The sequence below is a fragment of the Lepidochelys olivacea genome, assembly GCF_965140295.1.
Source record: "Lepidochelys olivacea isolate rLepOli2 genome assembly, chromosome: 9".
NCBI lineage: Eukaryota > Metazoa > Chordata > Testudines > Cheloniidae > Lepidochelys > Lepidochelys olivacea.
The window spans coordinates 376,547-391,249 of NC_140419.1; the positions used below are offsets into that span (position 1 = coordinate 376,547).

The 14,703-nt window shown below is 40.8% G+C and overlaps 1 protein-coding gene across 14 annotated transcripts in view; it reads right to left on the bottom strand.

Annotated features, from left to right (window-relative positions):
* The window catches only part of DLG1 (discs large MAGUK scaffold protein 1), a 427,573-nt gene that overhangs the window by 203,361 nt on the left and 209,509 nt on the right, over positions 1–14,703 (bottom strand). For all 14 annotated transcript variants that reach the window (XM_084638865.1, XM_084638863.1, XM_084638875.1 and 11 more), the window contains one exon: positions 524–574. In XM_084638865.1, coding sequence (XP_084494991.1) covers positions 524–574 — 51 coding nt within the window. The remainder of the gene's footprint in view (positions 1–523; positions 575–14,703) is intronic.

The window sequence follows — 14,703 nt, forward strand, 5'->3', positions numbered from 1 at the left end:
ATTTTTGTCTCACCCAAGCTAAAATACAAGAGCAGCTGGTAGACAGACTTCAGTACTTCTGCTGTCTATACCAGTGCTTAATTTGTAATTAAACAGATGCCAGGGCTCAAGCAATCTTTTTACTTTCACAACTGATGAAGCAAGCCCAGGGTTGCCAGGGCTATGAACTTCAAGCTTCACATGCCCTGGCACGAATTAAGCACTGGTCTAAACTGTACTGATATAATTATCAAAACTCACAAGACAGCAATTTTGGAATGGCTATGGAAGTTCCAGCTCAGTTATCCGAACAGTATTTAACAAGTATTAAATTAAGAATATAAAGCGTGTGCAAAAGCAATAAAATTTGTGCCCCTTTCATACTCACTATTCAATATATTTCATATTTAGGTTAAATTAATAGATCTAAAAATAAATAGCATTGCTGTTTAACCGCAGGCCGTCAAGAGGCCAATCTTGCCATATACAAATAGTATGAATTTCCTTCCAAATACAATTTATGGAATAGCATTTAGAATATTACCCTTTCAAGTGTAATTTCTTCATATTCATAATCTGCATCCGTGCCATTAACCTAAATGAAGGAAAAAGAAAAAACGTTCTGTAGAATTTTACACTCCACATAGCACAGAACATTTGCTCAGTACTCTGATGGCTTACTCCCCTCTCTGCAGATTGATTCGAATTCCTCTGTAAGCTTGTATGCTTCCCAGAGTACCCCCTACTCTAACCACTAGATTACGTACTGTACACTCACTTAAAATCTGAGTTTCAGCCAGGCTGATTTAGATTTAAGTTTTTAACCTCCCGGATGTATCGGTATGCATGTTAAAGATACAAGTTCTACATACTTTGGAGCAATAATCTTCTTTAATGACTTTGAACAAAATGAAAAAATCTCTAGAGATGAAATGATTTATTTTATGTTTAATCTAAAGAGATGCTGAGACCATCATCCTTGCCACTGTACCTATTCCTGCTAAGTGGCAGCAGGGAAATGGCAATTCTGCATATTGTCTGTCACTGGAAACTAATAAAAATACTTAAACTTTCACTCAACAGTCACAGTAATATTTGTCATTTATTATAGATTGTAAACCTTCAATAAAAAGAATAAAATAAAACAGAATATTTTGTAAATTAAACTTAAAACTCATATATTCTTTCCAAGTTTTGTTCCAGGATTTGGTGTAGCATGTTTCCATCTTTAGAAATGAGTTGCAGTTAAGAGGAATTGTTTCAGAGTAGCAGCCGTGTTAGTCTGTATTCGCAAAAAGAAAAGGAGTACTTTTGTGGCACCTTAGAGACTAATCAATTTATCTGAGCATAAGCTTTCGTGAGCTACAGCTCACTTCATCGGATGCATTCAGTGGAAGTTAAGAGGAAAGCTTCCTCACCCCAAGGTGAGATGCCTGTTACTGACTGTGTTGGAGCTGAAATCCTGTATCTTTCTTGGAGTATGAAGACCCATTAACAGTTCAGTGGAATTTGGCAGTAGCTTTTTGCTCCTTTTGCTGTGTTAGGGGTGCTCCAAGCAATGTCTTCAAAGCAGCTGTGTTGCTAAGCCAGTGTCTAAGCAAAACAGCATAGCTTCAACCCTTTGTCAGCAATAACAGCTCATTCAAGTTAGGCTTGGATTTCTTGGTGCCTCCACCTGACTGTTTAAGGTAGTCAGGAACCTTACCTTACCTCCCCTCATAGTTTCAACTATCCCCAAACTGGTATTTATCTCTATGATTAGCCTGATACCTTGTAGATATACTCTACTGACACCTCCATACTCATTGCCAGTTGTTTACTACTACTAACTACTTTTGAGTACCATTTGACTCATTTAGCTCTACCTTGTTTTTCAGTTTCTATTATCTATTGCCCTCTAGGTGTCTCTGTCAGTCACCTACTGAAATTGAAATACTGGTCTTTGTCATATTTATCTTGTGTTTCCTTTACTGGAAATAGATAATTTTACCTCACTTCTATGAGCATTTTGTAATTCTTTTTCATGCCTTATTTGATTAATTTAATTTTATAAGTTGGACAGACAACTGCCCAGATCTTCTGATCTCAAAGCAATATTGTCCATAACTTCTGGCCTCATTTGCAGTCCAATTCTCTAATCACATTTTAATTTTTCTCTGTGTTTAAACAGTTCATTCCCACTTCATCTGACTACAGGGGCTTAAAGTGACTTAAGCACTGATTTTGATAAATTCAAGAGTGAATCCTATAGTCTGTTGTACTCTTTTTTCCCCGCTAATGTCAATCCTTAAGTGAATTCAATTATATGAAGGCATGGGTGAGGACTTCAGCTGACACTGCATTGAGGAAAGCAATGTGTGGGAGTGATATAAAGAGAAGGAAAATTCAGATTAAAAAGTAAATACCACCTTTATAGACATCATAGGCAGATGGAAGGTTTGAGTTGAAGAGAAAAGGAGTACTTGTGGCACCTTAGAGACTAACCAATTTATTTGAGCATAAGCTTTCGTGAGCTACAGCTCACTGCATCGAAAGCTTATGCTCAAATAAATTGGTTAGTCTCTAAGGTGCCACAAGTACTCCTTTTCTTTTTGCGAATACAGACTAACACGGCTGTTACTCTGAAACCTGAGTTGAAGAAATAAGCCAAAGAGGAGGAGTTGTGATGATCCTTTTGCCCAAATGAAGCACTGTTTAACAAAAAGAAAAGGAAAGGCACTGAATGCATCCGATGAAGTGAGCTGTAGCTCGCGAAAGCTCATGCTCAAATAAATTGGTTAGTCTCTAAGGTGCCACAAGTACTCCTTTTCTTTTTGCTAATACAAACTAACACGGCTGCTACTCTGAAAACTGTTTAACAGTTAGCTGGTTGGAAGTTGAGACAAAGTCACAACTTTCTAGGAGAGTAAAGGTACATTAAAAGGCATTGAAAGATCTGTATGACATTGACAGCTAAGTAGTGTAGGACTGAGATCTTATTACTTATTCCGTGAACCATGTTGTTTGAGTGTGCTTCTAAAATTGTCAGTTTAATGAGCAACTACTTGTTAATGCCAATTCCTTGTTGCAATACAAGATGTTTTCCTCTATAATATTTTTAAATAGGCTGGTCACAGTTAATGCCATTTTTAAAGATACTATATTAAGTTCTAACTGTCATTTTACTACTTTACTTTCAATTGCTTCAAAGCTGATTCATTACACAGATTTTGCCACTTCTTTAGTCTTCCTCTGTTTCTCAAATCTGGGTTCAAAGATGCCCATTCTACAGAAAGCTTATCACAAAGCTTTGAAGGATTTGATCACCTCAAAGATCACAAGGCCTAACTTTAGCCTTAACTTTGCTAGATTTTACGGTATTGTGACACAGCCTGGCCAGAGGGCAGCAGGGGAGTGTTAGACGGGAGCCTTATTCTCTGCAGAAGGAAGAAAGTTTGCTATAGATTAATTAAAGCACCTGAAGCCAATTAAAGCACCTGAAGCCAGTCACCTGATAAAAAACCCCTGCTTCAGTCAGACAAGAGGAGGAGTTGAAGCAGAGTGGTTTGATGCTGGATCAGAGAGCAGTTTGGAGGGAAACAGAGGAGAGTTTGGAGAAGTGCTGCAGTGGGCTAAGACCACCAAGACACCAGGTAAAGGGACACGTGGTTTGTGCAGAGGGAGGGCAGGAAGCCCCACAAGCTGAAGGACAGGATAGGGAAGTAGCCTAGGGGAAGGAACCGCTAGTTTAAGTGGTTTACCACTATCCCTACGGCCCCTGGAATGGGACCCGGAGTAGAGGGCGAACCTGGGTCCCTCCCTCTCCACTCCCCTCCTCTAGAACACTAGTGGGGTAGTTAATACCCCAGTTCAGGGGCAAGAAACGGTGCCCTGAACCCCCACCCAAGAAGAGAAAGTGTGAGACCCATCATAGAAGTGCTGGCAATTTGCTGCACGTGGTGTCTGGGGTGGGATCTATGTGCTGGGGATTTAAACGAGGGTTAGCCAAAACCCTCCCATCCCTAAGATGGATGACATGGTCAAGGCCCTAATACAAGCCACTGCAGCCCAGCAGCAGGCTATCTGGGTCCAAGCAACTGCCCAACAGGAGGCAACTTGGATGCAGCAGGAGACTAATCGTCTGATGAGTCAGGCTGCCCAGGACCAAACCAAATGACCCGCTGTATGCAAATGTGAGGGAGGAGGTAGTGGAAGTTGTCAAGGTTCCTCCCCCACTCTGAACTCTAGGGTACAGATGTGGGGACCTGCACGAAAACCTCCTAAGCTTGCTTTCATCAGCTTAGGTTAAAACTTCCCCAAGGTACAAATTAATTTTATCCTTTGTCCTTGGAATATCCACTGCCACCATCAAACTCTAATTGGGTTTACTGGGAGACGCAGTTTGGACACGTCTTTCCCCCCAAAATCCTCCCAACCCTTGCACCCCACTTCCTGGGAAAGGTTTGGTAAAAATCCTCACCAATTTGCATAGGTGACCACAGACCCAAACCCTTGGATCTGAGAACAATGAAAAAGCATTCAGTTTTCTTACAAGAAGACTTTTAATAGAAATAGAAGTAAAGGAATCATAGAATCATAGAATATCAGGGTTGGAAGGGACCTCAGGAGGTCATCTAGTCCAACCCCCTGCTCAAAGCAGGACCAATCCCCAATTAAATCATCCCAGCCAGGGCTTTGTCAAGCCTGACCTTAAAAACTTCTAAGGAAGGAGATTCTACCACCTCCCTAGGTAACGCATTCCTGTGTTTCACCACCCTCCTAGTGAAAAAGTTTTTCCTAATATCCAACCTGAACCTCCCCCACTGCAACTTGAGACCATTACTCCTTGTCCTGTCCTCTTCTACCACTGAGAATAGTCTAGAACCATCCTCTCTGGAACCACCCCTCAGGTAGTTGAAAGCAGCTATCAAATCCCCCCTCATTCTTCTCTTCTGCAGACTAAACAATCCCAGTTCCCTCAGCCTCTCCTCATAACTCATGTGTTCCAGACCCCTAATCATTTTTGTTGCCCTTTGCTGGACTCTCTCCAATTTATCCACATCCTTCTTGTAGTGTGGGGCCCAAAACTGAACACAGTACTCCAGATGAGGCCTCACCAATGTCGAATAGAGGGGAACGATCACGTCCCTGTAAAATCACCCCTGTAAAATCAGGATGGTAGATACCTTACAAGATAATTAGATTCAAAACATAGAGAATCCCTCTAGGCAAAACCTTAAGTTACAAAAAAGACACACAGACAGAAACAGTCATTCTATTCAGCACAATTCTTTTCTCAGCCATTTAAAGAAATCATAATCTAACGCATACCTAGCTAGATTACTTACTAAAAGTTCTAAGACTCCATTCCTGGTCTATCCCCGACAAAAGCAGCATACCAACAGACACACAGACCCTTTGTTCCTCTCCCTCCTCCCAGCTTTTGAAAGTATCTTGTCTCCTCATTGGTCATTTTGGCCAGGTGCCAGCGAGGTTACCTTTAGCTTCTTAACCCTTTACAGGTGAGAGCATTTTTCCTCTGGCCAGGAGGGATTTTGAAGGGGTTTACCCTTCCCTTTATATTTATGACAGAAGTAAATGGCGTACCCGTGCAAGGAAAGACCAAAGGCCCAAGGCCATATTACGTGCTCAAACGCAATCTGTTGTACAGGATAGTGCAAATACGAAGGGAAGAAGTAGAGCAACTATTAGTCCCACGGAAATACACAAGGGCAGTACCAGAGTTAGCTCAGTCACCTATTTAAGGGACATCTAGGAGTAGACAAGACACTGGATAGAGTCCTAAGAAGGTTTTATTGGCCAGGAATACATGCAAAGGTCCAGTGCTATTGTGCCTCCTGCCCTGAATACCAGTTGCATAGCCCCCAACCTCACTTGCAGGCTCCATTAGTACCTTTGCCTATTATTGAAATCCCTTTCGAGAGGATAGCCATGGACATAGTGGGCCCACTGGAAAGATCGGCACAGGGCCACCGAAACATACTAGACATCCTTGACTACGCCACACGGTATCCAGAAGCCATTCCTTTAAGAAACCCCACATCCAAGGCAATAGCAAAAGAACTACTCCAGGTTTTTGCCAGAGTGGGCATCCCTAAGAAGATCCTGACAGACCAAGGAACCCCCTTCATGTCAAAATTAATGAAAGACTTATGTACCTACTCTGCATCCAGGCCATACGGACCTCAGTCTACCATCCACAAACAGATGGACTGGCCAAGCGGTTTAACTGTACCCTTAAAAGTATGATCTGGAAGGTGGTAGCACAGGATGGAAAAGACTGGGATATCCTTCTACCGTATCTAATGTTTGCTACATGGGAAGTCCCCCAGGCGTCCACTGGTTTCTCTCCCTTTGAACTACTATACAGACGCCACCCACGCGGAATATTAGATATTGCCAAGAAAGATTGAGAAGAACAACCCAACCCAGGAACGAATGTCACTGAGCACACAACACACATGAGAGAGCAAATAACTCAAGTAACCCCTATAGTACGAGAACATTTGGAAAAAGCACAAGAGGCCCAGCAGACATATTACAACCGTCGGCCGAAAGTACGGAGATTTCAGCCAAGGGAACGGGTGATGGTGCTAGTGCCGACAGCAGAAAGCAAACTCCTGGCCAGCTGGCATGGACCATATGAGATACTGGAAGCCATTGGGGAGGTGGACTATAAGGTCAGACAACCAGACCGCCAAAGGCCAGAGCAAATCTACCACATCAACTTACTGAAGCCCTGGCGTGACCGGTCATTCGGGGAGCTCCACCCCAGACAGACGACCCACAGGGGCAGGTGAAGATATCTCCTGAGTTAACTCCAGAACAACGAACAGAGGTCATTGATATGATCTAATGGAACCAAGACCTGTTCTGTACACAGCCGGTTTGTGGACACGTGGTTTGTACAACACTGGTCCAACATCATATTGTCACCAGTCCCAGAGTAAAAGTGACAATACGACTGTACCAAATACCGGAAGCTAAAGGGAAGAAATTAGGACAGAAGTGAAGAAGATGCTGGAACTCAGGGTTATTGAAGAATCCCACAACCAGTGGTCCAGCCCTATCGTCCTAGTCCCCAAGCCTGACGGCATCCTGAGGCTTTGCAACGACTTCCAGAAATGGAATGAAGTATCCCAATTCGATGCCTATCCGATACCATGCATTGAGCTAGTTGATCAGTTAGGCAAGGCCCGATACCGAACCACTCTGGACCTGACCAAAGGATATTGGCAAATTCCCCTGGCCGAGAATGCCAAGGAAAAGACTGCCTTCTCTAAACCCGATGGACTGTTCCAGTACACTGTCCTCCCTTTCAGACTCCATGGGGCCCCTGCAACATTCCAACAACTTATGGACAAATTGCTGCAACCCCATGCCAAGTATACCGCTGCCTATCTAGACGACAGTCATCCATAGCCCTGACTGGGAAATGCACCTAGGAAAAGTAGAAATGGTGCTAGATGCCCTGCAGAAGGCCGGCCTCACTGCCAACCCTCTCAAGTGCGTGATAGGACTAGCTGAGACCATATACCTCGGGTATGTAGTAGGGAGAGGTTTGGTGAAACCCCAATGAAACAAAGTGGAGGCAACACAAGGTTGGCCTCAACCAGTCCGCAAAAAGCAGGTCAGAGCATTTCTAGGGATAGTAGGATACTATCGGAGATTCATACCTCATTTCGCCACAAGAGCAGGGCCATTGACAGATTTGATAAAGGCTCACGGCCCTGAGATAGTAAAGTGGACTGATGCGGCAGAAGGAGCATTTGCAGATGTAAGGACAGCCCTTTGCTGCCATTCAGTACACACAGCCCCAGACTTTGAGAGGGAATTCATCCTATAAACAGATGCCTCAGAGGTAGGGGTGGGAGCCGTCCTTTCGCAGATGGTAGGGGAGGAGGAACACCCGATCTTGTACCTCAGCTGGAAACTCCTCCCCAGGGAACAAAAGTATGCAGCTGTTGAAAAGTAATGTCTAGTGGTAAAATGGGCTATGGAGACTCTCTGCTACTACCTACTGGGGTGGCGGTTTACCCTTGTGACAGACCACGCCCCACTCCAGTGGATGCACAGAAACAAGGAGAAGAACGCAAGGGTGACTAGGTGGTTCCTATCCCTGTAGCCTTTCCATTTCCGGGTACAGCATAGGGCCGGAAGCCAACACGGCAACGCTGATGGCCTATCACAACAGCACTACCTCTCGTCCCAAGTAGTCCAACCCCATGGTGTTGTGCAGGGGAGCGGGATATGTGATACAGCATAGCCAGAGGGCAGCAGGAGAGTGTTAGACGGGAGCCTTATTCCCTCTAGAGGGAAGAAAGTTTGCTACAGATTAATTAAAGCACCTGAAGTCAATTAGAGCACCTGAAGCCAGTCACCTAATAAATCTCCCCTGCTTCAATCAGACAAGACGAGGAGTTGAAGCAGAGTGGTTTGGTGTTGGAGCAGAGAGCAGTTTGGAGGGAAGCAGAGGAGAGTTTGGAGAAGTGCTGCGGTGGCCTAAGACCACCAAGACACCAGGTAAAGGGACACGTGGTTTGTGCAGAGGGAGGGCAGGAAGCCCCACAAGCTGAAGGGCAGGATAGGGAAGTAGCCCAGGGGAAGAAACTGCTAGTTCAAGTGGTTTACTGCTATCTCTAGGGCCCCTGGGCTGGGACCCAGAGTAGAGGGCAGGCCCAGGTCCCTCCCTCTCCACTCTCCTCCTCTAGGACACTAGTGGGGCAGCTAATATCTCAGTTCAGGGGCAAGAAACAGTGCTCTTAACCCTTCCCCCACCCCCAAGAAGAGAAAGTGCAAGACCCATCATATTAGTGCTGGCAATTTGCCACAGTATTTAAGACAGTATTCTCATCTATTGTATTACTCGTTTTCTATTTTGGAGGTCTCAGTCTTCCTGTATAGTGTTAGATATCTATCTTTTGTAGCCATTGTTTTCATGACATTTGTAAAGGGACTTTTTCCTGTTGTCATATTTCTGTTGAATGCTGCAGAACTCTGTTCATAATTCAGCTACACAGACAAATACCATTCTATCACGGACAATTATAAGGTTTAAATTTTCCTACTTTTCTGATGTCTGCAAATATCAAGACTATGTCTGTATAACAGTATATACAGTATATAAAATTAGTATAATTTTTTAATTAAACACGTATGACTAATATTTTGGTTATGTTCTTAGAGATTCCTATTGGTTTATCTTATTTGCTATGTCTACAGATCAACTATTTAAAGTATATCTCCAGAATGTACCGAGAGCTGCTTTTTCATTTTAATTTCAAAATTGAGTGTTCATATTAACTCAGTTGGTAACTTGTCAATTTTACTTGTTGATTATTATAAACATGTGACATTTCACTCCTTGGCTAAAATCCATGAAGTACTCTTATTAGAATATAATACTACTGTAATGTCCATCTCACTAGGCTTCCTCCTCCATCAGTGCTCTTCAGTATATTTGGGTTCACACAACTAACCTCATTGCTCAGATATGGATATTTTCATGGTTAGCCATTACTTTCATACCTTTCCTAATTACTGACATGTTCAATTAAGTTTAACATTTATCAGTGGATTATTAAATTCCACATACTATTTCATCATTTCATCTGCACAATCTACTTCGCATTCTATTAATAATTTATCATTAGCTTCCTTCTTTGCTTCCATTTTCTGGGTATCACGGATTTCCTTTTCTTCCTTGGAAAGCTCTTCCAAGAGACAATTGTTTTTAAATATTTTGGATTGTTTAGATTTTAGCTGATAGTAATGAATATAAATAAGAAGTTAGGAATTATAGAAAATTAATAAGAGAAGCCAAGGGACACTAGGAGAAACCTATGACTAGCAAAGTTAAGGACAATAAGGGAGTTGTTAAAAAAATATATTGGGAACAAAAAAACTCCTGACAACGATATTCATCCATTACTTGGCGGAAATGGTAATATTATCCGTAATAATGCAGAAAAGCCAGAGATGGCCATTAAATATTTCTGTTTTTTCATTTGGGAAAAAATCAGATGATACAGTCTCATCATATGGGTGATGACAACACTCTTTCCATTTAATTAGCAGCTCTGGAGGGCATTAAACAGAAGCTACTAAAGATAGACATTTTTAAAGTAGCTGGTCCAGACAACTTGCACCCAAATCTTAACAAGTTTAAAAGAGCTGACTGAGGTGGTTGCTGGATCACAATTGTAGTTATCACAGTTCAAGAAGGATGTTGTTAAACTGGAGAGGGTTCAGAGAAGAGCCCCAAGAACCCTTCAATTATTAGAAAGCATGCCTTATAGTGATAAACACAAGGAGCTCAATCTATTTAGCTTAACAAAGAGACTGTTAAAAGGTGACATGATGATAGTCTATACGTACCTACATGGGGAAATAATATTTAACAACAGGCTCTTCAATTTAGCAGAGAAAGGTGTAACATGAGCCAATGGCTGGAAGTTGAAGCTACACAAATTCAGACTGGAAATAAGGCATACAATTTAAATGGTGAGCATAATTAATCATTGGAATAATTTATCAAGTGTCATGGTGGATTCTCCATCACAGACAATTTTTAAATCAAGATTGGATGCTATTCTAAATGATATGTTCTAGGACTTATTTTGGGGAAGTTCTATGGCCTATGTAATACAGGAAGTCAGACTAAATTATCATAACGGTCCCTTTGGGCCCAAATCATCTATGAATCTAGATTTAGTTGTTGTTTTAACATTAAGTGGATGACTTGAATGTTAAGTCAATTTCCATTGCTACTGAAACACAGTTTTCTTTAATATTATAAAGCCCCATGGCACATTAGATTGGCTTTCAAGGTACGTTAATACAAAATAGTAATTACTATCTTAAGTGCATTTCCTATATTCTTAACACCCTAAAAATCACAGCTTGAAAAACATTAGCTAAAACTAAACCCCTCCATAACATTTATGCAAAACTGTCATCATATAAAAAAACATACAGCATTTGTAAACACGGCCACAGCCCAGTACCTGAGATACCAGTTTTCTCAATACTTAAAAGGCAAAAAGAAAAGGAGTACTTGTGGCACCTTAGAGACTAACCAATTTATTTGAGCATAAGCTTTCGTGAGCTACAGCTCACGAAAGCTTATGCTCAAATAAATTGGTTAGTCTCTAAGGTGCCACAAGTACTCCTTTTCTTATGATGAACTAATTATAATTAGATGTTTATTGTACTGTGTTACTACTGGGTGTATTAATTTTGCATTGCCATACTTCAACACATTTTGACTGTAGCCAGGAATAGTGCTTGAAACACTAGAACAGCTGAGCAGAGTGTTGGGTGAATACTGTGCTCCCCGCTGAATGAGACTATAGAGAAAGAACAGGTAGAGGTTTTTTTACACCTGAAATCAATAAGCAGAAGAGGAAACAGATACTTATGTTACTAAGCTGAGAACCTTGGCCTCCACATGTAACTGTGATCAGGGAATCTTATGTCTCCAGAGAAAGGGCTGTTTGTGAGACATGATTATAACCTAAGGGAGCAATTACTGATAAAAAGAGATCAAACCATGGAGAAATGCGTCCAAATAGCAAAGGCTGTTAAACTAACCAAGGAAAAGATCAAAACAACAGCCACCAATACAGAAAAAGTACACATACTCAAGCCAAAAGAACTTAAGGGGCAGGACAGAGACAGACCAACAGAGAGTGGAGGTATCATAGTCTAGAATATGTACTGGAAAAATGTCCAGACTATGGGCAATGGTGCAAGGAGGGTGGGAAACCAATCTACCAAAGAAAAATTCCAGCAGTTCATGCTGTGACACAAGAAACAGAAACTATCTTCAGTGTGACCATGGTAAATCTGAAGTCTCTCAATGTACATGCACTGGAGAAAGCAACTATCAGCTATTCAACCTCCATATTTGCAAATATTCTATTAGATCAATAACAAATGCGGCTCCAGATGAATTGTGAAACAACCTGCAATGTAGTTCAAGGCAGGGCAGTGCAAGCCATAGATTTGGTTGCAGGACAGCACGAGAAAATTCTCAACATGACAGAGAACAGGACAGATTCTAACGACATAAAAGGTCATATTCCAAGGAGATATACATTTAAAGGACAAGCTTAAGTTGGAAGTGGCATTCCTATGTGCAACCCATGAGAATATCAAAACACAAAACTGCATTACCCCTTGTGGAGCCACACAAGAAGGAACTGGAATACCTGCAAACAAGAAGCATCATTTGCCCCACTGAAACTAGCACAGAGTTCATCAGCAGCCTAGTAGAGGTACAACAACCTTCAGGTAAAAAGGAGGTACAAAAACTGAGAAACTGTATCCCTTGGAGCACGGAAAAGCTCACTTACCCATTACCAACAACCAGGGTGGATTTGATTTAAATCACTAGTCAGGAAGACTTGATTTAATCAGGGATTTCTCCATAAAAGTGCATTCTCGTTGGTTGTTATAACCTTAATATACATTCTTCACAACTTTGAGAGAGATGCAGGTTTCGTTTTTAGAAGCTACACACTATACATTTTTAAGTGATTTATTCTGAAAACTTTTCAAACTAGTTTTACAGCTATATCACAAAATGAATGATTGGTTATTTCATTTACCAAAGGTAATTGAAGCAGATATTTATGAAGTCATTGGGAGGTGAACTATCTCCAATTCAACAGGTTAATCATTAATATTTGGAAGATTTTCTTGCCATGCTGTTTTGGGAGGAGATCACCACCAAACATACATTTAAATTGTTTTATTTAACTAAAACAACAACGTTATGTATTCTGGATTTTTTTCTTCAACAGCAAACATAATATTTTAAAAAAACAAGCATATGAGTTTTTGAATTTAAACATTCAAGTTCTTTAAAATCAGGTTTGTTTTTGTTCAAATTGTTTTTAACTAAAATAGTTAAATGAAATATTAAAAAAAAAATCAACTGTGTCAGCCAGGTCAACACGAGAAACTTTAAATATTGGCTTCTGCAGCTAACTCAGTCGTCTTCACCTTAATTTTCCTGTCTGTTCGTAATCTGAAAGAAAAACCAGCTTTCCTGCTTTTTCGGGTCCCAAACAATTTCTCAATTTGGAATGAATTACTCCAAAGCAAGAAAATATTCTTTCTACACTGGCAGAAGAAGCTACTGCTGTTAAAAGTGAGATTATTACTTCAATGGTCTCTGAATCCAAGTACTTAAGTGATTTCCACCAGTTCACTGGTGTGTAACTTTCTTTAAAACATCATCAGCAAACATATATTTCTTGAATGGTTCACCCTTAGCTCTGAAGTTTATTATAGTTAGCATTATGGAGGGATGATTGCTGGATGTCCATGTGATAGCCAACTTCTCTTCTTCAGCAGTTAAGGTTTGACCCTGGTACTGAGTATTGAGATTATTTGCAAGAAAATGAGCTGGAGATAGTGCTTGTCCCACTCGTTTTTTTAATGTTTGTAATTTAACTCTGTCATTGCAGATTTCTCCTTTTAAGATCTCACTTGGTTCCTTCCAAATTTCAACGGCATCAGCAATAAAACAGCTATTTCCCTGCATTTTGTGCAAGGCTACAGAAATAGGCTTCAAAGTACTCAGCGTGTGTTCAACGTTTCTCTTAAGCCCATTGTTGAGAACTTTGACTGTGACAGTGCCATCTATTTTTTCACGACTTTGTTCACAAACTATCATCAGATTAGGTCAGTTCTTGATACAGTGCTCAGAACAGTCCACTACTGAGTTCCATCTCACATCTTGTGAGAGCGTTAGCTTGGTTCCTCCCACTTTTTTCAGAGCAGCTGCTGAAAAGTGGTTGTTACGGAAGCATTTTGCAATTTCAACAACATTAGCCTTTATTTCTGGAACACCGAAGTCTTTGGCTAGGAGGCGCATCAAATGAGCATTGCAACCATATGTTATTAGCTTGCAAATCTCTGCTAAATTTCTTCTCATCTAGGATACATTTTTGGCATTGTCTGTGACCAAGCTGCGTACCTGACATTTGAATTTTTTTTCAGTTTGTTATAGCTTTTACTGCAACTTCTTGTAAGTATTCTGCTGGGTGTGCATTTCCTGATTTATCAATTGTTTCTGTAAGGAAGACATTCCCTTCTTCTGTCGTCACACAAGCACATATTGTGGACATTACTCCATCCATCAAGACTCAGGTTAAAAATTTCACCCTCTAGACCTTTTGCATACTGCTCAATTTCTCTTTCATACACTTTATCCAACATATCCTGGTCTTAATGACTGAACCATGTTAATGAAGCATGGGTTCTCAATCATACAGAAAGGAGAATTTGTTGCATAAATAAATCAGGCAACTTTTTCCTCAATTAACGCTTTTTGTAATCTGCTGGTTCTTATCACAAATTTATTATGGTTGTTTCTGAATGATGGAGATTTTTCTTCTTTTTGCTAGGTGATATACTGTGGCTATATGACATATATGGTGTGACTGAAAAACTATCATTGGCAGATAACTCTGAAACTATAGAAAATGATGGTGATCTTGAAAGTGGATAGTCTTCAGAATCCTGTATGTTGAGGATGGATTCTCCTAAACTAAGTCAATGCAGTTATTTAATTATTATTACCACACTGCTCATTTAGTATTACTCATTGCATTCACTGACACTCAGTACTACTTTAAAGGTGAAACTGAAAAAGGAAGTTCTGCCTATTTCAGCTGTTTATTTTTTATCACAACTGCATCTAAAATGACAGGA